This window comes from Anser brachyrhynchus (assembly GCF_964034855.1).
Source record: "Anser brachyrhynchus genome assembly, chromosome: 1".
In the NCBI taxonomy this organism is placed as follows: domain Eukaryota; kingdom Metazoa; phylum Chordata; class Aves; order Anseriformes; family Anatidae; genus Anser; species Anser brachyrhynchus.
The window spans coordinates 147,687,514-147,715,308 of record NC_137694.1 but is presented as its reverse complement, the minus strand read 5'-3'; the positions used below and the strand labels follow the sequence as shown (position 1 = coordinate 147,715,308).

Genomic DNA, 27,795 nt, shown 5'->3' with positions numbered 1-27,795 from the left:
GGAATGGAGCAGATACATGATAATAGTTAAAAACACAGCAAACTAGGAAAAATTGTTAAACAACGCCAATGTTTTTTTCTTTTTCCAGTGACTTTTCCAATGGTGGAGATGGGATGTTGGCTACAAGTTCCAATGGATCTCAGTACAGTGGCTCCAGAGTTGAAACACCAGTTTCTTACGTAGGGGATGACGATGATGACGACGATGATTTTAATGAAAACGATGATGACGACTGATGCCCTTTGCTTGTAGACTATTTTTTGTTAAAAATTCAGCAAGCTTCAGGAATAAATTGTTCTAGGGAGAGAAGTCTCAAATTACTTTGCCCCGTCCCTCAAGGAAAATGTTGGTAAGCAGTTCTGAGTTTAGAAATTGCACCTCTGATAAGCAAACAAGGATTGTTTTATGTAGGATATTTTTAAATGTGGTGTGGATGTGTGTTTTTGATACCAGTGTGTTAATGCAGAGCCTTTATTTACTCGTTTTAGGGGGTTTTGGTTTATTTTATTTTTTTTTTTACTTGAAGGAAAATGGATTTTGCCCCAAATGTTCTTGCTAAGTTTGCTAAAGAAATTGTAGACACATCATTGAGAAATAAAATGCTATCCTTCTGTGGAAAATGAATACACTGAATGGCAATTTATTTGGAGTGTATTTTGATTATACCACTTTTTGAGGGATAGTGAGCTAATGTAGTAGTGTTTTTTTGTTAACCATGCAGTGTCCAAAGAACCAAACAAGAAAGATACGTCCTACTTTTTTACATGTTAAATTCCAAAAATGTTGTTGTGAACTTATTTTCCCTTAAATTATATCTAACATTATGATTCCATCAAGTTTATATACTTGTCACTGTATGTTGGGACATGAATTACAGAGTTTTTGGCAAATGTTTACTGCCAGTTGGTGCAGCTATATAAAATGTCTTGAAGGTTTGGAATGATTTATTGCTTATGGTAAAATTTGCCTGATTTCTTACAGGCAGACTTTGGAAACTTTTTATTATATAGTTGTTTACATACTTATAAGTCTATCATATAAAGACATGTACTGAAACAAATGTTTGTATTTGTTTCATAAGCATCTTCCTGTAATCTATTATAAAGTTGAAATTAAATATAGAGAATGTTTTAAGTTTTTTAACTCAAAATTTGTCAATCATTTTTAATAGTTCATTTTTATAAAAGGAATTTCAGGGCAGGTGGTAGTCTTTTTAAATCTATTCACAAACAATTAACTGCACAAATACTGTCAGCTGCCTATTCTAAGACAGTAGTCTTTTTATTGAAACACAAATAAACTTTTCTGTAATATTTTATGGAATATAAAGAGACTATAATTGTTTGACTTGTTTAACCTTGGCACTGTTAGTTTTTATTAATAAAACGCGCATGGGCATTTTTAACAAGCTCTGTGGTTTTTCTAATTTTAGGGTAATTTTAGAACATTTCACTTCCTCTCGCCACAAGACCTAGAATTAACTGTCTCAGGATACTGCATCTGCGCTACATAGGGCCCTGCCTTTTTGCTTTAGTTTAGCAATTTGTCCTTTTAGGTCTTGATATCTTTTGATGCAAAGAGCAATATTATGCACTGTGTACTCTCTTTTTTCATGTCTCCTTTCTTCAGTCCTGTTGCCCCTCAGAATGTCAGGCCGGGCTTCATACTCTAATCCAGCTGTTCTATTTAAAACCCCAAGCTTGCTGTCCTAACTTTTCATCCCATATTCCTCAGTCCTCAGCTTTCTGTTGTACATTCCCACATCCTCAAAACAGGTCTTCACATACTTTCCATATACTTCCACCTTTCTGGTACTTCAGTCTCTGCTCTCACCACCTGAAAGCACAGGTTACTGAAATGTCTCAGTCGCTCTCTCAGGCCACTGCCATAGTAAGGCTTAGATGCTTCCACAAGGGAGCCGCCGCAAAGACATGTTAGGGTAGCAACTGCTCCGTCTGTGGTAAAGGCTCCTCCATGTGTTTAAATTAAACCATGGGTTAAATATGAAGAATGTTACTGTTTTTCTCTCTGAGGGATTATGTCCTGATGCATATTCTGCGGTAATAGGATGTGGGCACATACTACAGAGCAGTTGATAATGCAGTGAACACTTTCTAATTGTATCAAACCCTGTACTAATATGAGTGAACAAAGAAAATTACTGAATTTTACAGGTCTGGAAAAAACTTTTTAGGGGAAGGCGAATTGAATGCTTTCTTTCTAAAGATACGTCATTCTTTGCAGTGCTGATGCTAGAAGCCATGTTCTTGTAGCAGGTGGGTCAGCTGCTTCAAATTCTCTTTGCCACTGAATGGCGATTTTTATCTGCAGAGCCCAACAATAGTTATCAAAGACCTTCTGTCCTAGTCCTAGGGGATTATTACAGTTTTTCCTAATATTCTAAGTCTCCAATGTATGATTCAAGACTTACTTCAAAAGAGGGAGGCAGTACTGTATGGGGATGTTGGTGGGTGAGTAAGGAAAACTGAAAGCATCTATGTATTTTTTTTTTGTCAGTAGAATAGACCTTACATGGACTTTGTCAGGGCAGGAGTGGAAATGTAGCAAAACTTGCACTTCAAAAGATGCTGCTTTCCTTGCTTTGGGTTGCTAATTAATCTCCAAAATGGGGGTTGGGAGTTTAAAACAAGCACTATTACAGTGGCTTGGGGGCATGGATCTGTATTACCTCTGTTTCAGGAGTGCCTTCTAAAGGCAACAATCAGGAACTAGGGAAAGTATTCACTTTTTAATTACTTGCTAGGTTTCAGACAGTTACCTGGTCTTAGTGTTTCCATCTAGACCTAAGCAGGAGCTTAGTGAGGATGGTGAAGTAATGGAACGGGTTGCTCAGAGAGGTGCCGACTCCCACCCTTAGGGTTTTCGAAGGTGGGACAGGATAAAAGCGCGAAGCAAGGTAAACTCTGACCTTACCGCTGAGTAGGAATTGCACTTCGGGAGGCTCCTAGTCCCTTCCGGCCTGAGTTACCATATGAGAGTGTTAGAAAAAAGGGAGTGTTAGAAAAAAGTTAGAAAATCCCATATGTCAGTCTCGTGAGCGGTCCCACAAATGGCTGATGTGGCTTGCCTGCATACTGAAGACTCGGTAAAAAAATAAATGGAAGCTCAGCTGATCTTCAGAAGCCATCAGAAGTTACCAAGCTCCTATGATGAACAAGGTGGTTAGCTGGGTAGGTGGAAGTGAAGACTGCCTGCCTTAGGATGAGACTTCCAAGCAGAAATACAGGTGAAGCTAAGAGCAAGCTGGAGGAGGACAATGGGCACGCACAGGTGTTTCCTTCTTCCAACAGTTGTTTCCACTGGTAGCTCACCTGGCATTACCATGGTGCTCACCTAGCCATGCCTGCCTCTTGCTACAGGTTGGAGAAAGTATGCCAACACCGATGCGCAAAACATTAGCCAGAGGAAATCAAGATTGTTGATTACATATTTGCTGTAATAAAGGCAGAACGCCCGGAAATCCCTTGTCAGGCATGCCCCATCCCTGGGGGTGTTCAAGTCAGGCTGGATGGGGCAGCCTGGTCTGGTGGGAGGTGTCCCTGCCTGTGGCAGGGGGTTGGAACTGGGTGGGCTTTAAGGTCCCTTCCAACCCAAACCTTTCTGTGTGGTAGAGAATAAAGAACAGAGACTGGTGTTAATGCCAATGTGCTTCCTTCCCTAGGCCTTTTCCCCCAAGGGATCCCATCTCTGTTGCACAGCTGATAGGAAACGGGACTGGCAGTCTGTCACTGACAGCCATCCTCTGGTGTCACCACTGCTTGCCCCTCTCTCTGCGCCACGAACACAAACTAACTGCCTTTGCTCCCAGGGTCTCTCGCTGAGCAACATCCAGTTAAACTTAGGAATCTTTTTTTTTTTTTTTTAACATGTATTTAGTTCTGAAATCCACTGCTTCAGTGTCTAATCAAAGAAAGACTCATGTAGCCTGACAGGTTTTTTTTCCCATTTGTATTGGTTACAGGTATCGATAATCAAGTATCTCTAATGTTGTAGCTGAATGCAGGTATATTATATATATATGTATATGTACTAATGTGTGCATAGGTATGTATTTCAAGGAATTAGAGACTTGCAATGGGAGTGCTTAAAAGACTGATAAATGGGGCCAGTTTTAAACTTCAAAACTACTAAATTCATTAACAACACTTTGTGCTAATGGTTAGTTCTTCTTTGTAATTAATCATAATTGCTACTTCCATAAAGCTGTTAGCCTATGACAACTGGATGCTAGGTTAGCTGTGGCCGTGCAGCAGTTGCTGTTGCACAGCTGGCGTTGGCAGCTGAGGTCCTCTCTATCCTCCAAGGTGGAGGTGATCAGAGAGCTCCTTCCCCAGAGCACCCAGAACCAGGCAGACCGTCTGTCTGTCTGTCTGCATCTTTCCCCAGCCCCTGTTGGTGCTTACCCCACCTGCAGAAAGCGGGGTGTCAGCTGCCCCCTGCTCCTGAGTGTGCTTTTGGTTCTGCCGGTCACCCCTCCTGTGCCTGGGGCAGGACGTCTGGCCCATTTTCCTTCCTGTCCTCGTTTTGGTCTCGTCGATTCTGTCACTTGGATGTCTCCAAAGCACAACTGTGCGAGTTTTTTTTTGCTTCTTCGATGGCTACATGGCTCGCTACATGAAATGTTTGCACGTTCTCCTAGGCCGTGCTATCGTAGTATTACAAAATACCTGCATGCTGTTGGTTCTGCTGTTTAAGTATGCTTATATTTGGGTTCTAGGAAAGGTAATGTTAATTATACCCAGGTCAATTCACAGGTGTTCACTTCAACTACGCTAGCCACAAACCTTGCTCTGCGTTGTTATTACCTGTAATTCCCGTAAAGAAAGAGAATCCTCTCAGATGACCATAAGTTAAATCCAACTTCAGGGTGAAAATCATTGTTCTTAAAGAACCAGAGGTGGAGGACCTGCGTACAGGTTTTGACTGTGGAATGCATCGTCTTCCATTCAACACGGGGACAGGCTTGTCTCCTCCTTACATTTGTCCCGTCAAAGGCCTTTCTGTAAGGTTGTAGATGTAATTCTGAAGCTGTGGCTGTGCAGATACCTGGTCAGTGGGAAATCTGTTCTGCATCTTCCTGTTCTGCGCTGTAGTGCTAACTAAAATGTGAGCTTCTAATATTGCATTGCCTGACTCCAACGTGCAGGTTGTAGAACCTAAATCAAATACGGTCAAGCAGAGAATCTGCCTAGGTTAGAGACAGCAGGGGGACAGTTCTCCGTGATCTTGGTAATATTTAAACGTTTTGCTTACAGACAACCTCGAATTACTTTTGAGCATGAATGACAATTTTGGTTATCAAAAATATTTTATTGTTTCATAGTTCTCTGTATTATTTTGGAAGGATGTGCAGGAGGAAGAGACCTGTGTTCCAACAAGGATGTAAAACTGGTTTTCATACAGTTTCTTAAAAGAGAGGCAAGGCCCCAATGTAAAAATTGAAACAGGGAAGGACGGGGAAAAATTCCTATATGAGGGTGCATTTTCTTATTGTTTCTGAAATGCAGAATGCTCATATTTTTAAAGAATAGTCTCAAATACCTCTTCTGGTTTTGAATTGGAGATATTCCCCTTCAACTGGATTCCTTCTGTGACCTGGGTGTCCGAATGTCACTGTTGTAATGGTGAGGCTTACCTTTTCCATCTTTCTAACATGCCCAGGCAATGAAGGATTTCTTCTGTCGGATTTCTTTTTTTCTGTATAATGTTTGTTCTTTGGCTGAAGCAATCTGGACTTCATCTAAGATAAATATACTCTACAGGCACAGCAATCCTGTGTCTTCGTATTGTTCGTTCGGGCTAGACTTCTCAAGTTTTAGATTCATTTAAAGATTTAATTTTAACATTTTCATTTTTCCAGATTATTCCAGGTAACCCAGCAAGCCCTATAAAGCTATTCTACTGGGGGGGATTGGAGAGGGGAAGCAAACAAAACCAGCAGCCCCTAATAGCTAAATGAACACAGTTCTCCTGGATGTAACTGAGTGTTACAGTCTTACCGAGCATTTTTATTGTTGGACAAAAATTACAAGTGGTAGGTGCAATAAAAGCTGTAGCCTAGAGGCCAGTTTCAAGTTCGCTTCTTTTGCAGCCATCGATTTGTCAATAAAAAATTCTGGCTTGGCTAACTAGTACAAAAAGCAATGTATGGGGATACAGATAATTTTGCTACCCCTTTATAATTTAAACATCCTATACAAGACAGATTGAGAATCGTATCACCTTGTGCTATTTCAAACTATTTTTCTAGCTATCCTAATTATTTCTACAATATTTAGTATTATACATTAATTATTTATTACGGTTTGAAAAGTAAATGAAAATGGTGTTTTGATCCTGTACTTATTTTCTTTGAAGACACATCTCGGTTTAGAGGAAACTTGTTTTGTACAAGTATTTGCACGGAGGCACAAGCAAGCTATGTACATGCAGGGTGATCTCTATCTCCTTCACACACGGAAAGCGGTATCTTGATTTTTAGTTACATGGGTTGCCTTTCAGTAGAAAATGTCTATTTTCACTGCAATTTGAGTCAATTTATCTGGAAATCATAGAAAATAAATACGAGTGAAAGTGGTAAAAGGTAAGTCACTCTTCACAGATGTCTTTCAGAAGTGTCTCTGCTGCTGCTTAGTCTTCTATTTTCAATTTAAATTCCACTTTTCCTTCGTACGGATCATGAACGTTATCAAAGGTAATCCCAGCTCCAATGATTTTGCACACTATTTTGAGTTCTACGTTCCTTGTAATGTTGAGGAATTTCACAGCTACCAAAGGATTGCTGTAAGTAGGCTAGGAGAAAAATAAAAAAATGGGTACTTTAATTTTACATTATTGATTTCAAAATAAACTCTTGAAATTAACCTTCTTTCCAGTTCACGTAAGATCACAGAAGTGATCAGACAGACATTTCATCTTATACGCAGATGAAGAAAATCCGAGCTGACGTAAATGAGCACCCACCTGTGCCTTTTTTCCGTAGTAAGGGAAGTAGTGCAGGTTGAAGGTGCCGTTCACTGGGTAGTAGTCCACCTCCAGCGGGCGAGACTCATCGCCCTGTTAAAGCAAGAGAGGAGATCTGTTGGCCAGCCCTGTGCGAATGTTTTATTGCTGTTAAAAGCTGCAATAGTGCGTATTAAAACTCGAGTTCAGCAGTCTGTTTAGTGCCAATTTTATTTTTTATATAAAAGTGGAAATCTGCCGTTACTATTGCCAAGAGAAACAGCCAAGTGTTCTTTTGTGGCAGTTGTGAACTCAATGAATTAGGATCTGCTGAAATTTGCAGAAAGCCCGGAGAAGTTGCTCTGGTTCATAAGCTTCACTACTGGGAGAGGAAAACAAATAGCAAATGATTTTGTGTTTTTCCTGCAGCATGGAAAAACAATTTTAGATGATTTAAAAGAAAACTTTCTTTTTCCTTTTTTTTTTTGGCTCTTAGGATGCCTGCTGGTGCCAGAAATTGCCCAGAACTAAGAACATTCCTACTGTACTTTGCCAGAATAACCCGATTTCCAGAGGTGCAGGGTGACCTTTCTGTCACAGCTTGCTCTCAGACCTGCAGTGCTTGAAACCTTTGAGCCCAGACCTCATGCACTTACTACGTATGTGCAGTCCACTCTCGGTGCAGTGCCGTTACCGGGGTAAAACTTGATAATCTGAAACAGAAAGCATGCGTTTGGTCATCTTGGAATTTGTTTCCAGAGACAAAGATGAACAAATGATTCACTGAGCTTCAGATGCTGCTTAAAGTGCTTCTGCATAAGGCACTGACAAACTGATCAGCTCGTCTTAGGTACCCGGGGGGGAAAAACTTCTTGGGTTGTTATTTAGGAGTCAGGACTGTGCATCCCGGGCTGGTCAGTGCTCTAACACACCCAGGGTGGGTAGTGCTGCACCTCCTGGCACATCCAGCTCATCGCCTGCATGCAAGGGTTGCTCTTTCCGATGCCCAGGCAGACGGGTGTCCCTTAAAGCGGGTAGCTGTGTGAAAATTACAAAGGAGCTGTGCTTGTCATTATCTCTCCTACTAGGAAGCCTTGGCTTGAGCAGAAATTCTCAAGTCTACTTGATCCTGTAAAAATAGGGGATAAATATAATATAAATAGGGGATAAATATAATAAGAAGGGTCGTGCCCTGTGGCAGCACGGGCAAAAGGAGGTAAAGTCCCTTGAGCACTGCAAACATGCCTTTCCGCTGCCCTGGCTGGCATGCAGCAAGCAAAAACTTTCCTTGGGGAAAGTGTGCTTGTTCCCCTGCAGAAATCAGGTGCGTGGTTCTCCTCTCACAGTTGGGTCTCGCACAGATTCTTGAAAATGTTCATCACCCAAGTCTAGTGTGTGAACCAAAGCAGAATTAAGTGGTTTTGTCCATCAGGAGCTGATGGAGAACATGAGATCCTCATTTTGTTCTGAAATTGAATTAGAATGCTCAGTGTCTTTCCTGGAAAAATTAAATGCTTATGCCCTTTTCTATGTCCTGGAAAAAAAAAAAAATATATTCACTTTCTCCTCCCCCATAAAATATGTTGGTGGTGGTTTTTGCTGATACCCATATCCACCTGTTTTGAATTTTCTCTTTTACAAGTTCTGCTAAAGATTTTCCTTGCAGGTTGGAGAAATAAGGTGTGCAAGAAGCACTTCTCTGAAATCACTATTTACGGCTCCATCTTCACACTTTTAACTGAAGCCACAGGATCTGTGTATTGCAGGAGAAAACATTTTACGTAGCAGTTTGTCAGATGGGAGCACTACGGAGATGCTAGCAAAACAAACCCCAAAGCTTTAGAGACCTTTCGTAGAGATTGTCCTCTGTTACTTTCCTAGGGGTGGTGGGGAAGTCTCGCTATTTCTGTAGCAGCTCTGTGGGTGTCTCAGGAAAAGCATGGTCATTTGCCTGTCCTGTACAAAGCAGAGGCTAGCTCCTGGGGCAGCAGGCTGTAGAGCAGCTCCCCAGATGAGAATCAGGAGGCCTGGTGGCTCTCGACTAATTATTTCTTCTCTGCAGTCTGAGGCTGTACTTACCCTGTTCATTTTTATAATAAAGCAAGGTTTTCCTTCCGGGAATCCAAAAGTAGGATCTGCGATGCCAGAGCAGTTCTGAAGCATATCTGATGTAAACTTGCAGGACAGCTTTGTGTTATTTGGGCCATCAAAGGTGTCCTGGATGAAGTACTTGTCACCTGTGCAGTTGACGTTCAGATGCTGAGCAGCAGGGGTATACGCTAGGTTCGTGAAAGAAAGAAACATTCCTCTCTGAAGCTTCTCATATAGAAGTCATACACCCCAATATCAGGCTGCAGCTTCTACAGGGAGACTATGTCGAGTGAAATTGGGATTAGATGGAAAGCAGAGAGTTTAAATTGATTTTTTTTTGTTGTTGTTTTGTTGTTAGAATACCCATGGGGAAAAAAAAAGATCAAATTGAGTTAAGGATGACAATTGGCGTTGATAGCTCCATATAAAGGCAATTTCAAATACAATTTTTCTCAATACATGTATGAGAAACACAGAAATAAGAAGTTAAGGCTCACAGGGAATATAAATGTATTAAGATACGAGCAGGTAAATGGAACGCCTGACCTGTTTCGACTATGCTCTTTGATGACAGTATGTACTGGCCCCACCGGACCTACTGTGGCACTTTCATACTTGTAGTCACAGACATAATTAGATTCATTTAAATTAGACTGGTTCTGAAAATCGGAATTGGCACTGAGATGTGATAAGGGAGATGTGACAGCTCGTTTCTTCAGCATGATGCAGGAAACCTCATCACTTCTGTTACCTGTCAGAAAGGTTTGAAGGGTCGTCACCAGTCGCTCCCAGGTTTTGTTTTCAGATGTGTTGTAGTAGATTTGTAGTCCTCTGTCCCCGTAGACGTCCGGCCTTAACGTTACACCTTCGTAAGGGAAGGCAAAGCAGCAGAGAGGTGTCGGGCACCAATTAGTTTGCTTTGCAACAGCCTTCGTGCTGTGTAAAGTCTTGTGACTGCGAGCATTCGTGGTGCCCAGGCAGTGCTAGAGAGGGTTACCTGGGATTTCCCCAGGACTTGTTAAAAATAGCATTTACACTAACCTCATCAGGTTAAAGAAACGGGCCGTATTGCTGGCTGAGGAGCAGCTCTTGGAAAAGCCACACTCAGTGCTTTACAGGAATTATTTTGCCATCAAACGTCAAACTTACAGAATATTGAGGAAGAAGGCTTCAAAATACAATAACAGGCAAGCAATAATTTTTAGGGCTATATCTTCAAAATTACTTATTTTTTTTTGTTTTGTTTTGTTGTTTTTTTTGTAAAGACGAATAACTGGGGGGGGAGGGGGTAAAGCTTTAGTACCAGGCTCTGATGATCTGCTAATCCTGTCTTGTCCCTCTATCACTAAGCTCTACATCTATTCCTAATTCCATGTCTCCGCCTTATTTTTGCTTACCTGGCCGCTGGCCCAGCACACCCCACAAGGGAGGGCTTCCCGCTCTCTCTCCCAGGGACTTTCCACGCAAGTGGCAAGCACAGAAATACCCACGCCAGGCTCCTCGCCCCGGCCCCCCCATCTCTCAGGACACCCCCAGACCCTCCCAGTGCCTGGGGCTGGAGCAGAAGCCAGGTTTCCCCCAGGGCCGAGCCCTGCCCCGAGGGCTTCTCCACTTGCAGGTGACTGCGCTGTGCTCAGGCACTGGTGGTCTCAATGGTGTGGCATGCATAAAGGAACTAAATGCACTGATTTATCATTATTATTATATATATATATATATTTTTTAATTGGTAAAGTGTTTTCAGGATGAGGTTAAGTTTTGCAGGGATGGTTTGGGCAGCTGCTGTACCTGGGGACTTCAGTTGGTCTTGATAATCCGGCTCGTAGGGGTTCACCGTTCTCATTAAGGAATATATGGAGAGCGCGAACAGCCCGGTCATCACCACGTAGAAGGCCAGGTAGTACAGGCTGATCCACACTGGGGAAAAAAGGAGGTGAAAAATCTCATTTTAGAGCCAGGCAGAGCAGCGATCCCTCCATGGCTGAGCCCATCGCAGCGGAGGCAGCAGCAGTTGCCTTCCCATCCTCGGCCCCGAGGATATTTTCCCTGCGAAGGGATGGGAGTTTTGGATGTTTTTCTGCACACTCAGAAGAATATCCTCCCAGGAAAACCTGGCACTGCATCTGTTCAGCTCTACAAGAAAGCAAGCGAAGGGTCCTTGAGCTGACACCGTGAACACAGCAGCTGATGGTGTCACATCGACAGGGAAGGACCGGCTTTTGAGGCAGTTGGCACCTAGCTCAGGTTGTTTAAAGCTTAAAGAACGGTGTGGCTTCTTGAAGATGACCACTGTAGACCATTCAGCTGCTTACGACACACAGACTAACCAAAAGAGCCAATGTATTTCATCAACAAAAACAAGCTGCTGCTTGTATTGTTTGGATCAGGGAGTTCAGCATTTCAGGTGTGCTGATTTTAGACCTGTATTGCCTCTGACATCCGAAACCACCTTCAGCAAAATGCACCATCTTCCATTTCATTACGGCGTGAGATTTAGAATAATGCTCTGTTTCTGTATCTGTGTGCGTAACGTATACACAAATGGGAAAGGTTCACATTTTGGTCCGATTTTTGTTTTTAAGGATGGCCCATAAGCTGCACTCACAAGTTTCCCACCAGAAAAAAAACCTTCTGGAAGCTTGCAGCTACCCTTAGGGTCTGTGGGAAGAGCAGGGACCCTCTTTAATGTGTTCAGAGCTGCACTTCTCAGAGCATAGCTCATAAAACACATTGTTGTTGCAGACACAAGTTTGGCTATGGAGAGGGAGACTCAGCTGAAATATGCATTAGCCTGCTATGATAACAGAGGAGATTTACTAAACAGACAATAATTTAGAAAGGAAATTCAGAAAAGCAAAACGCGTTTCCAGAGAACTGGACAAAAAACATTTTCTCACAGTTCCCCAGCTAGGTCTGGAGAAGAAGAGCACCAGTGTAGGCATCTACAGTACGCTGCTGCCATGGCATTAGCACCATCCAGCCCGATGCCTGCAGTCCTGAGCAACGCAAACCCACCAAGGAGCAAAATTCTCCATACAGCAGAAGCCCCTGGAGTCAGCAGTGGCAGAATCGTATTATAAATGTACCCTTGGCTAGTAATGGTAGCTGTTAACATGTTAGATTTTGTCCCTACCAAATATCTGGGACACGATTGCTTAAAATACTTAAAATATATTTGCAGGATCAATTACTTGGAGCAGTATTTTGATCTAACTGACCCAACTTAGAGGGCCACTCTAGAGATGGATCAGAAGCATATATGAGAACTGATGTTTTCAACAATTAGGAAAAAAATCTACCCATCACCACATTATATCCCTTTCATCAGAACAACGCTCCCTCCCCCTTCAAGGTTTCTGAGGATACCGAAGGAAGAGGAGACCCCTGTGTATGGAAACGTACCCCAGTTTATCAAGGTCCTTCCCATGAACAGCTTCGTTTCGGGATTCCAGACAAAACGACGGAAATTTTCCATCCGTTCACTGCAGGTCTTCTTTTCGTTTAAAGTTGCCATTTTGTCACCAAATTTCCCCCAAACACGTCCTCCTCAGAAACAGAAATACAAGGGGTGCCCAAACAGTTGCCCAAGGGAACTACTTTGGTTTTTATACCTTCTTCTCTGCTGAAGGTCAATGAGATTGCTTCCTATACCAGTGAAAGCCCCTACCCACAACTATCAACCCGCAGCAGATACAGTTCTTTATAAGCAGTGCTGATAACGACTGGGTGGCCAGGCTGGCGAAGGAAAGTTGGCTCCTATCAAATGCCCTTCTACTTTCTCTCGGCCACCGCAGTAGATTGGCAGAATTACGCATTTTGCAGAGTGCCTTTAGGGCTTGAGATATACCCGGTGTGATAGCGGTTATCTAAGCAGATAAAGCGAAGGAGAAATTGTTTCTCTCTGGTTTTACTTCTTTTTTTTTTCTTCTTCTTCTTTTTTTTTTTTTCCAACTGACCTGCAGATACCCAATGCAATTCTCCCACTACAACCCATAGCATTCTTCTCAGAGATATGGGATCGCAGTGGGGTGACTTGGGCAAAACCGGCTGTTTCCCGTAGTGCTTGCCACATTTCAGAGCTGGGGAATTGAAGATAACACTTTTTATGCGACCTCTGATGATGCTGACTCCAATTCAGAGGGTATCCTCACCTCCTGTACTGACTACCCCGACTCTTTCTCAGCACATACTGAAAATCGGAGAGCTGATGGCTTCCTCCATGCCCCTGGTGCAAGGTGAGCTGCAGCCAGCGTTTGCTGACCACCAGGAGAAACAAATCAGTGAGGAGCCGGGCTTTGCGGCATGGAAGGTGCCTTGGGAAAGAGGTGGCGTCAATAAATCTGCATGGTTGCAGAAAAAAACACAAGGTGGAGCAAGGCTTGTGTTTTAGAAATCTCTTCCAGTCATGCTGCTGTTCTTGCTTCTTGTTGGAAGTCATTCACTCGTGCCATTGCTCTCTTCTTGGACCCCGGTAATGTCAATCCCCAAAATTGCCCTTTAATTCAACAGGGGCAGGACTTCGTCCCTTTTAACTAGGTGTATCAGCACGCCCTGCCTTTCGCTCACTTCACTGGACATGGTGTGGTGGCAAAATCTTTAAAATGGGAACATGTGAAAAGCTTAACTGCTAGGCTTTTGGTTATTTGGATGTTGAGACAGCTGTAGGTGATCCTCTCAGATGGAGTAATATGGCAGAGGGGGTTGTCAGCTAAATCGTGCTGAGTTTCTGAGAATAGATACAAATTTAGTGTGCTTTTCTGCCTCAGATCAGGCAGCATGATTGTTTAGTGTAATAGCCACTGAGTTGGGGTGATTTTTCTTGTTTTCAGATGACAAAATAGGAACCAGGCCAAGTAAAACAGAACTAAGATCTACAGACATGTCCAGCTTGTATTCCCCATAGAAAGGGGAAGGTGAGCAAAAAGGTGCTTTAAGTCATCACACCATGAGCTGGCCAATATTTAAGACAAACATGCTAAAATAAGACAAGGAGATTGGGCAGTGGCCTGAAAAAGATGCAAATCAAGCACTTACGCTGAAGTTAAAAGGATTGTCAAGGTTCCTATGAAGCAGTTTTGGAAAGGATAACAAAGACGTGAAGGTCCTGGAGGTAAAGCAGGCAGGAAAACAGCAGGTCTTCAGTGAGATTTCAGTGTTTCTGTGTGGAGCAGTAGCCATCCCGGTTAATCCCCTGGAGGGGAGTCACTAGAGGGGAGTCACTAGATGTGGAGTTAATTTTAGGAAAAAAAAAGAAGGAAAAGTAAATTTTGACACTGCTTGCAGAAAGGTGATGATTCAGCAGTACAAACCTTCAGTATGTAACTAAATCTAAACAGCTTAGTAATTCATAACGAAATAACATCCCAAATTATGTTCTAAAGGAAAACATTGCCGCTGCTGTGCTCACGCTCTGCCGGGTGGTGTGGAGGCCAGCAGGGCTTCTGCCGGGGTGGCAGAGCTGAAGCCAAAGCGTGCCTACATTTGGGAGGCTGTGTCCTGCCACCTGGAAAGCTGCCACTAAGCCCTGTGAAACCAAGGCCAAGGGTTTCACGTGGTCGTCCTCTCTCTTGTGGAAACCCAAAACTCCTCTGAGCTCGGCACCGTTGTGCACAGGTCTGGCTGTACGGCCTGAAGGAGGCTGTGGGACCAGGGAGGCAGAGCTGCCTGCGGGAGGGCAAGAAAGGGCCTTGGGATGCCAAGGCAACCGTGTGCTGCAAGGACACAAAGTGACCTAAGTGGGTGACTTAGATTAAAGTTCCTTATTTCTAAGCTGGAGCTAGAAAAGTTCATTGAAAATTGCAAATGAAAACGTGCAAAGTTAACAGCAGCATCTACAATAACAGGTAAGGGTAAACGGGAAAATTATTACAGATGGAAATCTGCTCTGACTGGAAGCGCCCAAAATGCAAATTACATAAATGCGTTAACCACATTAATACAACAGCATAAATAAAACCACTATAATTGAATTATATCCTTATTTTGTAACGAGCTAGACACCTCATTTTAACTTATGCACAAATTAAATACATACATATATTAAAACCAATCAATTACAAAGCACATTTACATTAAAAAACAGAAGGAAAACAAAGGGTGAAAGCCAGATGGCAGTGGGTGGTCACATAGAGAGGGCTTCGCTCTTCAGTATTTGAAATCGTCAGTGGAAATGTCAGTGAAAATGAAGGATGCCAACATTTGGAGAGGGATGCAGCAGTAGATAAGAGTGGAGAAACTTGCATTTTATTGAAGAAATCGCTAGGAGTTTCTTAATAGAAAGACTTGCTGGTGCAATCTTGCCTGATTTCTAAAGACAATTAAAGAAAGAAGTGGCTAGAAAATAAATCACTACTTACTAAGTACAGACGTCCTCCTGGACAACATTTGGAAGCACGCGGAAGGCAAGGAGGTGAGGGCCTGACTAAGTGAGACGACCTTGTGGTACGACCAGCCTGGTGGGCAAAGGCAGAGCCGAGGACACCACGAACGTGATGGCAGCAGAGCTCCTGGTGCGGTGTCCCCACGGGATGGGAAGTGGCCGGGCAGCTGGGGCCACAGAGCAGTGGTGGGTGCCCAGCCAGGAGCCGTGTCCCTCAGGGTGTCCCTGCTGGGTGCCAGGGCTGCCGAACACCTTCACTGAGCCCTGGGTGCACCTCAGCAGGCTCCCTGGGGACACCACGGCGTGGGGCAGCGGTGGGCATGCTGGAGAGCAGGGCTGCCACTCCGAGAGAGGTCACCAGGTGCCCTCCAGACCCCCCTGAGCCCTCCAGACCCCCTTATTCCAAGCTGCTTCACCCAAATCAGACGACTATTATTATTTTTTTCCCCAGTTTGATATCTAATCAGGACAAACCGCTTGCTTTTGGTTGAGGTTAGACCCACCCACCCTCTCCGCTTGCCCCGTGAGACCCCCAGCAGCAGCAGCAGCAGCAGCAGCAGCATTCCCCCACCCCATGGCCCTCGCTCTGCCCCTCAGTGAGAGACCAAACAGGGCAGAAAAGGCACTTGGGCTGAAGCCCCCATGAGATGTGACTGCAGAAGCTAGTCTTTGCATGGATTTAAGTGTTTTGCACGGATTTAAGTGTTCTGAAGCGTTCTTCTGAAAGGTAGCGCTCGGGGAAAGCAGTGAGTCCTCTCCACGTCGTGCCACAAAATGTCCCCCCGATGGGGTGCCTGCTGTGCTGTCACCTCCGCAGTCTTGTCCCACCGTCCTCCTTCTGCTAAGCCCCAGCAGAGAGGTGACAAGGGGAGGCTCAGCCAGGGTCACACCTTCTCGCTTGAGTGGGTTTAGAAATGTGCCAGGGGGAACCTGGGGACTTCCCAGCACTCTGCAGACTTGGAACTTGGGTGTTTCCTCTGCGAGGCTGGAGGAAGAGCTTGGAATGAAAAGATTTCTAACAACAGATTTTCCTCCGAGGGTTTTTCTGAGCTGTGACTGCAGGGAGATGACACCGGGTCTTGTCTTAATTAATTAATTAATTTGTACCTTAATTTACCCACCAAATTGCAAAGGAGGACACGGGAACCTGCCTCTTCTCACCTCCTGCCGTGCTTAGTGGATGTAAAAGTGGAGAAGGAAGGCTGTGAGCCGAGGGCACTGATGCCTGTGGGTGGAGGTAAAAGAAACCCGGGGTAAGCAATTTACTGGAGATCAGGGTCAGGAAACATGGGCGCACACAGAGGTGAATTCACAGCTCTCGTGACGTGCCACCCACATGGCACAGCCGGTTCATGGGCACGGGCAATGTGCAGCTGTGGCAAACAGGGGACTTCCCCGGAAATTTTGTGCATGTGAATGGGAACGAGCGCTGCCTGTCTAAAGAGGTTTATTAAGGTAGGGTGCAGCTACAGCTATTTCAAGGGCTGAAGGGCTCCCAGCCACTGCAATAATTTGGGAGGACACTGGTCACTGACCAGTGGACAGCTCCCCATGTCTCCATGGGAAGGTTCCTGGTCTAAGCACCTCCTTGCTGTAGCCCATCGGGATTCAATCTGTGCCCATTTTCCTCATCCAAACACGCAGAGCTACCCATCAGCGTCGAGTGCACTGCCCAGATGCCCTGGTCTTTCAGCCAGCTCCGCTCTGTTTGCTCTGCCAAAATCCTACAGCCTTTTGTCCTTTGGTTGCAGAGCCGTGGCCAGGGGGTGGGCATGCGTGCGCGCTCCATCCAGAGAGCAGCGAGGTGTTTAATGTACTTGGAGCTGCTCGAGCGGGGACTGATGTTTGCTTTCCCCAGCTGGTATTTAATGTCTGCATCTCCGACCTTGGGCTGGCCGCTGGGCTGAAGGACGGCCAAGCAGCAGGGGGAAGGTCGCACAAGAGTGTGGCACAGGACTGGAGGTGAGACCGCGGCCCCGTTTCCCCCTCCTGGGTGGGCGGCAGCACTCGCACCAGTTTTGAGGGTTGCTTCAGGCTCTCCTGCCCAGCCCAGGTGGTGGTGGGGATGTTGAGTGCATTTCCCTTCTCCTGCTGACCTCAGTGTGAGCAAAGCAAAATCTGGTATCGGGGAGGCCCAGACTTTCCAAAAGAGTAATGGAGAACATGCTCAGGAGAACAGTGCTGCTGTGATCAGTGGTAGCTAAATTTGTACATACAAAGAGGGTTTGTACAGTCATTAAGCTTGAGCAATAAGCCTGAACCTCTCTTTCTGGAGCACCATGCCTGTAAGGTTAGATCCAGCCTGAGATGCTATCCCTCTGAGATGTTCTCAGCAGAAATGGATGATGGCACGCCTCATACAGTGGTGGCTGAGCCTGCTGTATGCAGAGCTCATTGCAAGCCATGCCTGCTTGCACTGCTGTAGGTCTGCATGGCACCGAACGAGAGCTCAGTGTCAATGTTAGTAAAACATTAACATCACTCAGTCACGATAACAGGATGCCAAAAGGGAAATCCGTCCTGGTTCAGCAGGGCCTGGAGGAAGGCATCTGCTGGGCTCCCTTCCCTCTGCATGTGGAGACTGAGGCTCATCTCCTAAGGGAGAAATGAGTTTTCTTTCTGTTTGGCCCACGGCTGTTTTCTGTATTAAAAGGTCAGAAGTTGATCAGATGTGTTAGGCTTGCTGTGACTTTCTGGGGGAGGCAGTAAACATAATGTTTTGAAAGTTTCTGAAATCTAAAATTCAGAATGCAAAAGAATGCAGCAGAAATTGTTGTCAGTGCCTCAGATGGTGGAGCATGGTGAGGGGATGCTTTTCATGTCCAGGACTGTATTTAATTTCAGTCTTTTTCTTTTTCTTTTTCTTTTTCTTTTTCTTTTTCTTTTTCTTTTTCTTTTTCTTTTTCTTTTTCTTTTTCTTTTTCTTTTTCTTTTTCTTTTTCTTTTTCCTTTTCTTTTCCTTTTTCTTTTTCTTTTTCCTTTTCCTTTTCCTTTTCCTTTTTCCTTCTTCTTTTTCTTTTTCCTTTTTCTTTTTTGCTGCATTGTGTGTTTCACTAACTATCCCTTCTATTTGCTCCTCTCTTGTGTTTTGCAGCTTGACAAGAGAAAACTTGTTGGCATTTTTAAGATTTGGGGAGAACAGTCATTCTGCATTTGAAACTAAAGACATCAAAGTTGCAGCCTGAGGAATTCAGGGGAAGAAACCAGCGAAAATATCTTAGAGTTGTAATGTTCCTACTGTTTCTAGTTTTGGGGTGAGCGATAAGAACAAGGGAGTTTAGGGGGAAGTGCAATGCTGGTCTTACGACAGCAGCATGACGAAAGCTGTGGAAAAAAAAGAAAAAAAGAGAAGCAAAGCAGCCTCTCTTCAGGGCTGACCTACTGCTCACTGTGGCATTCCAGAAGGACCTTGGCTGGCCTCTGCTTTTCTGCTCTGCTCCTGTTTGTCCAAGGGCTGCTGACCTGACCCCATTATTAGCCCAGCCAGCTCCCTCCACTCCCACCCCACCTCCTGAGAAACTAAAGGAAACTACTGCCGTGAAACCTTGCTAAACTGAGTGCAAAAATAAATCTATCAAAACCCAGTGACGTTCCTTTCAGACTGACAGTGAATGAGTGCTAAAGCCTGGTGTTGTGGAGGCAACATACAACTGCTTGTGGTGTTTTGTGAACGATGGAGGGTAATGAGGTCCTTGGAAACATTAAGCATCCCATGAAACAACTCCAGCAGTTCTGGCCTCTTCGATTTTTGCTGAAAGGATTTCTCTGTCTGCACAGACGATCACAGACCATGGACTCCCATGTGGTGTTGCAAGGGAATAAGCCACATGCCCAGCCGAATGGCCTGCCTCTGTTACATCAAAAGCGTTATTCATGGGTGAAGAAGATGATACACCACAAACAAAGCCAGTAACTTACTCTTAGTCTAATTGGTATCTTCAGAGTATAATCACTATTGTTTCAAATCTGTTACAGAAAATAACTGCAGTGCTGTTAAAACCACACACACGCTTTTTAGGCTTTTCCCAACATTGTGCTCCCTTTCCCTTTCTCCTTAGGTCCTTAAGGTTTGTGGCAGCTTATGGTGGGTCTGGTGGTGGTTACGGTGAGCTGCTAGCACCCGGAGCTATGTGATTTATGTGCTGGCACTTGGCCTCAAAGTGATCCCTGTGGATTTGTACATTTGTGAGCACGCTGAGGCACCTTGCTCTTCACTGGCCTGCAGCATCTCGCTGCGTCCCAATTCGCTCTGCGCAGCCCCCCTCTGAGGGGCTGCTGCCGGGCTGGCAGCAGGAGGTTTTCCTGAAGGAAACATTGACTTTTATTTTATTTTACTTATTTATTTATTTATTGTGTCCACACGAAGCCAGGGCCGGGTGCCCCGGGCTGGTCTGGAGTCCCCACAGGGCCCGGTCGCGGCCTGCTCCGGGCCGGCTGCAGGGCCCCGGCCGCACGGCGGGCGGCAGCACCGCGCAGCGCACGGCGACCTCGGCGGCAGCGAAAAAAAGAGACTCAAACGTTTATTTTCCGTTTGCACGTGTTGAAATAAACCATTTACATTTTTATTTTTCTATCTCTCTTCACATTTTTTTTTATTATTATTATTTGTGAGGTGTGAAGCAGTCGCGGTCTCGCAGGCCGCCCGGGAGGTCACAGCCTGGTTCTTTGTGTGGACACCTCTGTAAAAACCCAAGTTTAAAAGCACGTGGGCTCCCTGTCATTACACATTTTGGGTAGCACTTAGTGAAGCTTATTCTTAACAGGGATTGTTCATTACTAGTAGTTTGTTACTAGGCATGAACAGCTGGTAATCTTTCTCCTTTCACCTGTGTATCATAGACCCCTGTGGCGTGGTCCCTTCCCACCCCAGTCTCTCTATGGCCACCACTGCAAGGTGTGGGGTTCAAAGTTGGGCACATCTTCCTACATCCACAGGAGGCTGCAGGCTGGATTTTTGTTGTTGTTGTTGTTTTTAATGCTTCTGCTTTTAACTTCTCATATTTTTAGGTCTGAGGAGTGTGTACAAAAAAAAAGTTCTGGAGCTATAGGAAAATCGGTTTGTATTTTGATGGGCTACTGCAAAATAATCCAGTTTGGTAGTTCACTTCAGTGTTTTTCTATCAAGCAGCCTTAAAACCTGAAGAAATAAAGTTTGTCTCTACCCCAGGTGCATATGTGTGCAGCAGGTCCAGAACAGCAACCCTTTGCCCTCTCCTGCATGTGTCCCACTCTCCCACCCTCCCAAATCCTGCTCTCCAGCCCTATCCCCACCCCATTTTAACCAGATTTTCTATTCCTTACGTTTCACCCTCCAGTAATGCCATCCTCGGCTGCCCGCAGGCTGCTCCCTCCAGCCAGACTCTGCTCCCTGTGTCCCAGAGCCTTGGTGTCCATGCTGGAGGGGGGCCTCCTGGCCCCATGTGCACCTCTTCCCACTTCGGCTTCATGCGGACATTCTGGACTGTTTGTCTGAAACAAATCTCCTGCTGGGAACGTTGCTTCCCCTCACTTCTGTCTTCTTCCTTCATCTTTTCCTGCTTCAAAGACTGTAGAGATATTGCTCAGCGATGCTATTAATAATTTAATAACTCGTCAATCTTATTTCCTAAGCCAGTTCTCCTGCCCTCTGTTATTGCCATTTTCCTTTGAACTCCTCTCAGCTTGTCAGCGTCTTGAGGGCAATCAGGTGCCCAAAATTGAATGCCGTTCAAGATGTGGCATCAGCAACCACAAAACCACTAAAATCAATGACAGTGTCCCCACTGACTTAAATTTGTTTCAGGAGCTGGCCCAAAGAGAGGAACAGTGCTTGGTAATGTGATGTCTTAGCACAAGCCACTCAAAATGACTTAGGGCATGGTTTTTTACAGCTCTATCAAACTGCAAATTCACGTGTACTTACTGTTCAGCAAGTTCTCCATACTGCTGCTGCTTCTCAGTCCTTCCTCGCACTGAATTTTAGCCATTCACGTATCTGCCACATGGCTTAGTATCTCGTACTTTGCCACAATGAAATCCATATTATTTTTTGCTATTTGATAAATCTATCACTAACACAAGTAGCACATTGCCAGTGAAGTTTTGAAGGTAATGAGGTACCAGTTCCTTACTAAATGTACAGTGTATTAAGAGGAGGAGATTCCTTGGATCAAGAATACTCTCCCAGTTTACAGCAAAGCATGGGTAAACACAGACAACTGTTGCAACTGCTTTTTGTGAACAGGCTTTCAAATATTTGTGAACCCATGTAATGATTATTTCACTTAAATATTATTATTGAAATTTGCTTATACAAGTTTTCTTAGGAGAATACCATGTGAAACAGTTAAAAATCTTACCCAAACCAAGATATGCCAAGTTCACCACCAGCCCTCCTAGGCAGAGCAAGAAATGAGACTGGTGTGGCATTTTCAGCATGACTTAAATTGCCCTAATAAGTTGTAGGTATTCATAAACTGACTGTGTAATCCTCTTCGTAGCCCCTTCTTCTGCACTGAAGCGGCATCGACTTATTTCCATAGCTCCTTCCTTTTTGTGTTTTTAAACCAAGGTGGTGTATTTACCTTTCTTTGGGCCCCTGGGAAGGAGGCTGGTCCTCAGCAAGTTTATCAGGGATTTCTTTGGCTCATTGTGACCAAAAAAAATAATAACAAAAATAAATAAATCAGTGGCTGATTACTCTTTTGCTGTCATTCTTTGTAATACTGTATTTGTTAACAGCTTAATCCCTAGAGGCCTTACTTCCCCTACTGGTCCAATGTTATATATATTATTATAATTTATATAGAGAGAATGATACATATAGGTGTGTATATATATATATATAATATTATTTATATAATATATTTACACAATTGTATGTATGTATATTTTCCTTTATATTAAAAAGGCTTGTTTTTTTTCTGCTTTTTTTTTTTTTTCCTTTTTCCAGGCTAAAACAGGGAAATGAAGCCAGGTAGAAAGATGTGGAATTATCTTCCAGTATAACCAGAGTGTCTGTTCGGTGGCTAATGAGCTCACTTTAGTGTACAGACATCCTTCTCTGCTGCCTGTCCCTCTGGAGCTGCTCAGCCGTCGCCCTGGCCTTGTTATAGCAGACTGACGCTCTTTTAATTGATGTGGCTCCGGTCAGTCACAGCATAAAGAGACACTTGACTGTGTTAAATGAAGTCTTTTGAGCTATTGAAAAGAATGCTGAGCTATAAGGGACCCCTAAACTCAGGCCAGGTTGTTTCTGAAGACTCAGCTCTCACCGCCCCTTGCTGCAGTAGGGATGCTGGAGGGGCTGTCTGGCTGTCGTCCTTCACCCATACCCACAACAGCAGCAAGGTGCTGGCACAGGCATGCCCTGCGGCATCCCTGTGGGGCTGACCCAAGAGGATGAAGTGAAGGGGAAATGGTCCCCAGGGTTCTCTGGGCTTAGCAGCACACAGTGGCATGGCTCTGGAAGCCACCATAGGTCTCCCTTTGCACATCTCCCGAACAGTGCATGCTGAGAGGTTAAGGCATTTTAAAACGGTGCCTAAATCATTGAGGAAATGGCAAAAACAGCACAGTCAGTCTTTCTGCAGAGGCAGAAATATTCCTCTTGATCCACGAAATGCTGGTGAGACTTTTCCTGATAGTGTGACTGTAAGTGCTAAGAGATCCTCAAGAAAAGAGGAGGGGAGAGAAATCTGAGGACAAGGGCTGAGCACAAGCAGGTTATATTATCAAATGATCTGTGTGCCTAATTGTGGACCTATTAAACCATTGGTCTGAGCTACATTGTATTCTGGTACGATCTTTTATTTAGCATTAAAAAGATACATCGCTGCAGAGGAAACCATTCTGCTTTGGGCTGCTTGTCTACAAGACAGAAAATGGTGCTTTCTGAGAGACAAGCTAAACAGTTTTAATGGAGCTACCATTAATACAAGCACTGGCTGAATCAACATTTCAAGGGAAGACAGGCAGAAAAAGTCATTCTAAACCTGAGTGCTTCATCAAAATGGGCTAGGAGCATTTATGGCGCTTTTATGTTTAGCTGTCATCCTACTGTGAGACAGGAACATCTCGGGATATTGCTGTGCTTCAGAATGTGAGTAACAGTGCATCTTGGTATCGATTTGACTACCTGGGATCATCATCGGTAATCAATAATGAAGCTTCAGATCCCGAGGGAGCATTATGAAGTCCCGATGTTCAGAATTGATTACTGCTATATGTGGACGTTGTGGAGATGCTTGCGAATACCCGGCCTGGCTCTTGAAATGTATCCCAATTTCATTTATCAGTTCTCTCCTCTGTTAATAGATTTGGTCCTTCCTAGAAATAAGAGTTGAGGTCAGCAGACTTAGCGTGATCAATGGCAAAGATGGTTTTCGTCTGACTTACACAGCGTCAGCAGGAAGTCGAGTCGTACGCCTGGACCATCGAGCGAAGAGAGAGAGAAAACAACAGATCTGACTGAGCCCTCGGGTTACCCCAATGACTTGAAGGACCCCGTGTGAGACTCGTGGTACAGATCTCAATAAAAATGTTCCCCCTGCTGTGCAGGGCTCTCCCTGCAGAGGGTCTTGAACAAAGGGAGCCAGGGCAAGCCTGTGGCACATCCCGCTTCTCAGCTGCCAGTCACATTTCAGTGAGTTTCTCATACCGAAGGAGCAACAAATCAAAACACCCTTTGAATAAGTAAAGAGTTTTCAATGCTATTTTATGTGTTTTTATGTTATTCGTAAGAAATATGCAGTAGGTTCAGCAAACCCCTTCAGAGGCTGGTGTGTGGTTCGGTATTTAGGAGTCTGTGCACTGGCAGATGATTAGGGCAGTATTCGAGAAGGGTTCTCACCCCTCCATTAATCATTGAGAGACACCTGAATAATGATAGTCCTCAGAGAACTGCTGCTATGGGGGGAAAATTACAATGGAAAGGCATCAGGAGGGACAGTAAGAGATCACAGAGTCGTTCATTGGCATATTTTAAATAAAGGTGATAGATTTTAAATAGATTATACAAATTAGGTATCAACCACAGGCACGTGATGACCTGGTCCCTAGCAGGGTCATGTAACCTCTCACTGAGCAACAGCCCTCCTTCACAGTCACACTGCAACAGAGATCCACTTACACAGCACCCCAAAATATTCCCTACAGGAGGGCCAGACCCTGGTGATGTGTTTTTCAGATGGAGACGTGGAGGCAGAGGGCATTCACAGGACTTGCCAAAAACATATTTTGGACTTGACTGTGTCTGATAATTCCAGATAGGCTTTTCCCAGCCCTAAAATGTGTCCACAAATAGATTTTATCTTGTATTTTTATTTTCCTCCCTGGACAGATTTTCAACTGGCCACAAAAACGAATCATAAATTTATCTATCACATTCAGAACGACAGTTTCAGTGCCTTCAGTGAAATTGTAAGAGCTTATTTATTTGCTCAGTGAGTGGGACTGGGCAAATAGTCACAATACTTTTAGAGGTTTTTCTGTTTACAGGGGTAGTTGTACTTTATATTCCAGGATATACCCAGGATGAACAAAAATATCCTGCAGATACAAGTCTGTGATGAAGACCTCAGGCTGTAACGTGGTAGTGAATCAGATGTTAAAGACGGGGTGATAACCTCTCACAGCCTGTACTGAATGCTATTTCTGTATGAAGGAAAGCGAGTAGGAAATATCGTCCAGATTTCAACAGCACAAGGGGCTTTGGTCTGACTGCTCAAAATCACTTGCATATATGCAGATTGTGCTTTTTTTTTTTTTCCTTTCCATTTGAGTTTAACAATTCATGTTTCTCCTCCTGCCCTTTGTACATCTCTTTGCAATCCACCGCTGTGAAATTATTTCAAGCAAAGTCTGACTTCACACTTGAAATGCAGCTTGGTAATAATATATCGTTTGGAAAGCGTCTCATGTAATAGTGCTTATCTGCAAAAAGAATTAGCGGGATGATGCACGACAGAACCAGAGGGAAACAAGCACGGTAAGAGAGGATGTAATGACAAATATCTATGACAGGCAACAAGATACTTTCCAATTAGAAAGCCAGAGAATTGTCTGAAGAGTTCCTTTCAATTTAGAAAAGACATTAAGGCTTGTCCTGCGTGTAACCATATATACACAGAAATTCAATCAAAAAGCTCTTTACTTCAATCACTAAAGCACAGACAGATCTTAATACGGACACAAGGATGAGTTGTTTTTTTTTTTTTTTTTATAAGCCTGGTGTAGGACAGCAGAGGGGACTGAAAAAATTGTTCAAGTGCCCCACTGCAGACTGGTGGAGGATTGCTTGGGGGGGACGTCAGGCTGGTAAGGAGCAGAAGTCCTTTCTCATCTGTTACTTGTGTTATGCCCCTGGCATCCACTTGCTCCTGCAGTGGATCAACAGACCTCCAAATGGAGCCCATGCCTTGCCGAAAGTGGATGAAATGCTGCCGGCACATGGAGGCGTTCATGCTACGTCCCTGCTGGCGTGGAAACTGAGTGCCTGTGTGAGAAGAGTGGTGGCACGGGTGGGTACAAGGGCTGTTGGCTACGCCTGGGAACCGCGGCTGGGGCCAGACGGGCTGTGCTCAGCTGGGCTCCCAAGTTCCCCAGGGTTTTGCTCCCCAAATCTGGTCAGCTGGTGCATCTCCATGTGAGACCATTTCCAAGCCCTGTTACGGCCCAGTGACTCAGTTTACCTCAATGCCCTTATGTCTAAGGTTTTTCTAACCTTCCACCATTTCCACAGATGTTTTTCTGCTGGCAGGTGGGGAGGGGGACAGCCCCTAACCACCGCTGAGTAGGTGGAGGTGGTGCTCCCGACGGGGCAGCAGCCTGCTGTGGCTATGCCGACGTCTGCTCACATCCCCCCCTCCCACCTTGTCCATCAGGTGCTGCACGGAGCTGCAGCCACGCTTCCCCAGGATCCTTGCAACAAGAGCTGCCCTCCTTACAACCAGCACCTATGCCCACATGGCCGAAAGGCTGGGGAAATGTGGGTGATTTCTGGTGCCAACACATCCTTTGGGGGGGCCAGAGCTCTGCCACTGAGCCCTGGATGAAGCAGCTGAACTTTGGGAGAGAAAGAAAAGCTTTTGAGCACTGCCTGTGCTGCCCACAAATGTTTCGCTCACCCCATAAGCTGCCAGCCCTGCAGGGAGGAGAATACTCGCCTTCCTCCTACGAAGTGGGAACGGATGAAGTGTCAGATTGTAATCTGCCGGCCAGATGCGTTGTCTGGTGCTGTGTTTCCAGAACAGCATCACGGGTGCTAAGATTCAGCGCGAAGAGCAGCAGCAGGCAGAGAAATCTGTCGGGTCATTAGCTGATCACAACTGAACAGAGCTGCCACCCGAGGGCCCTCCAGCAAAACGAGACCCACACCTTAGGTAGGAACACACCTGTACGGGTGTCCTCAACACACAGCAGGAAGCAGAACAGCAGAGCTTTTTGGTACGGTTGTGTTTGACAACACAATATTGAACAGAAAGGACACGATAGAAAAACTTCTATATCCAAGTGTAAAGCTCATTTTCTATTGAAGCTGTTTCTACTGATACTTCGAGGACTTTACTGGCCGAAACCTGGGAAAATAAAGAATACAAGTCGTGCAGACAACACGCGGCATTGAGGCTGTCGATTAGGATAGCCCATTTGCTGTACTACAATGCATTATTCTTTTCTCCCAGCACCGGTGGCACAGCTGATGGCTCTTAGAGCAGACATCCAAAAACTCTGGGTGGCTGATGCTGTTGCCTCCAGCAGGATGCCTTTCAGTGCTGCCTCTGCTGCATCCCTCCCTTTTGGCTCTCAGGCTTGGCCTCGTACTGCACGAATCCGATTAAATCCTTCAATAATGTAAATCTGACTGCTTGAGGGGCAACACGAGGAGAGCATACACGGTTTCCCCAGGGCACGTGTGGAGTGGCAAATGAGCTGAAGGCAACCATGCATGCATAAGGCCCCAGCAGAAGGGCTCGGGGGCTGGATGAGGGGATGCTCTTCCCAGCACACACTTTGCATTCAAATTGCCTTAATTTATTTGTACAAACATCTTGCAGGACAGCACAGAACAGCCACGGTGTTGGTTTTGCCTCAGCCTGCAGCCCTCTTCCCACCAGGTCTGGGCATAACGTGCAGCCCTAAATCCCTTCAAGAGTGTGGGGACGGAGGGTCACGTCCACCGTCTGTGCCAGTGGAGATGACTCTCTTTTCAACAGGTCTGCATGCTTTCTGAGCCCAGGTGAACTTTTAGCATACGACAGGTCTCTGGCAAGGCAGCCTGCAGACTACCTGCATGTTATGTGCACGGGGATTTGTCTTTCTTTTAAACCTGCTGCCTGCCAGGCTCGTTTGCTACCCCGTGCTTCTTTGACTGGGAGAGACAGCAG

General features: G+C 44.9%; 2 protein-coding genes across 15 annotated transcripts in view; one reads left to right on the top strand and one right to left on the bottom strand.

Annotated features, from left to right (window-relative positions):
- TFDP1 (transcription factor Dp-1) overlaps positions 1-1,405 on the top strand; it is a 41,731-nt gene extending 40,326 nt beyond the window's left edge. For all 14 annotated transcript variants that reach the window (XM_080577069.1, XM_080577076.1, XM_080577077.1 and 11 more), the window contains one exon: positions 89-1,405. In XM_080577069.1, coding sequence (XP_080433195.1) covers positions 89-236 — 148 coding nt within the window. In that variant the 3' untranslated portion in view covers positions 237-1,405. The remainder of the gene's footprint in view (positions 1-88) is intronic.
- ATP4B (ATPase H+/K+ transporting subunit beta) lies at positions 434-17,655 on the bottom strand. Its single transcript, XM_080577093.1, has 7 exons — positions 12,457-17,655; positions 10,843-10,971; positions 9,806-9,919; positions 9,043-9,242; positions 7,620-7,676; positions 6,985-7,077; positions 434-6,813 (listed from the first exon to the last, which is right to left on the bottom strand). The coding sequence occupies exons 1-7, from the start codon at positions 12,566-12,568 to the stop codon at positions 6,652-6,654; spliced, it is 867 nt and encodes a 288-aa protein (XP_080433219.1). The 5' UTR covers positions 12,569-17,655; the 3' UTR covers positions 434-6,651.
- Positions 17,656-27,795: the final 10,140 nt, after the last annotated feature.

Bases quoted from the DNA above. Each gene is read 5' to 3' on its own strand.
- ATP4B (XM_080577093.1), bottom strand. From the start codon at position 12,568: ATGGCAACTTTAAACGAAAAGAAGACCTGCAGTGAACGGATGGAAAAT. The intron at 9,920-10,842 runs GTACAGCAGCTG...TCCCTTACGAAG, and splicing joins AGACCAACTGAAGTCCCCAG to GTGTAACGTTAAGGCCGGAC. The intron at 7,677-9,042 runs GTAAGTACAGCC...TTTCTGTTTCAG, and splicing joins TTATTATAAAAATGAACAGG to ATTATCAAGTTTTACCCCGG.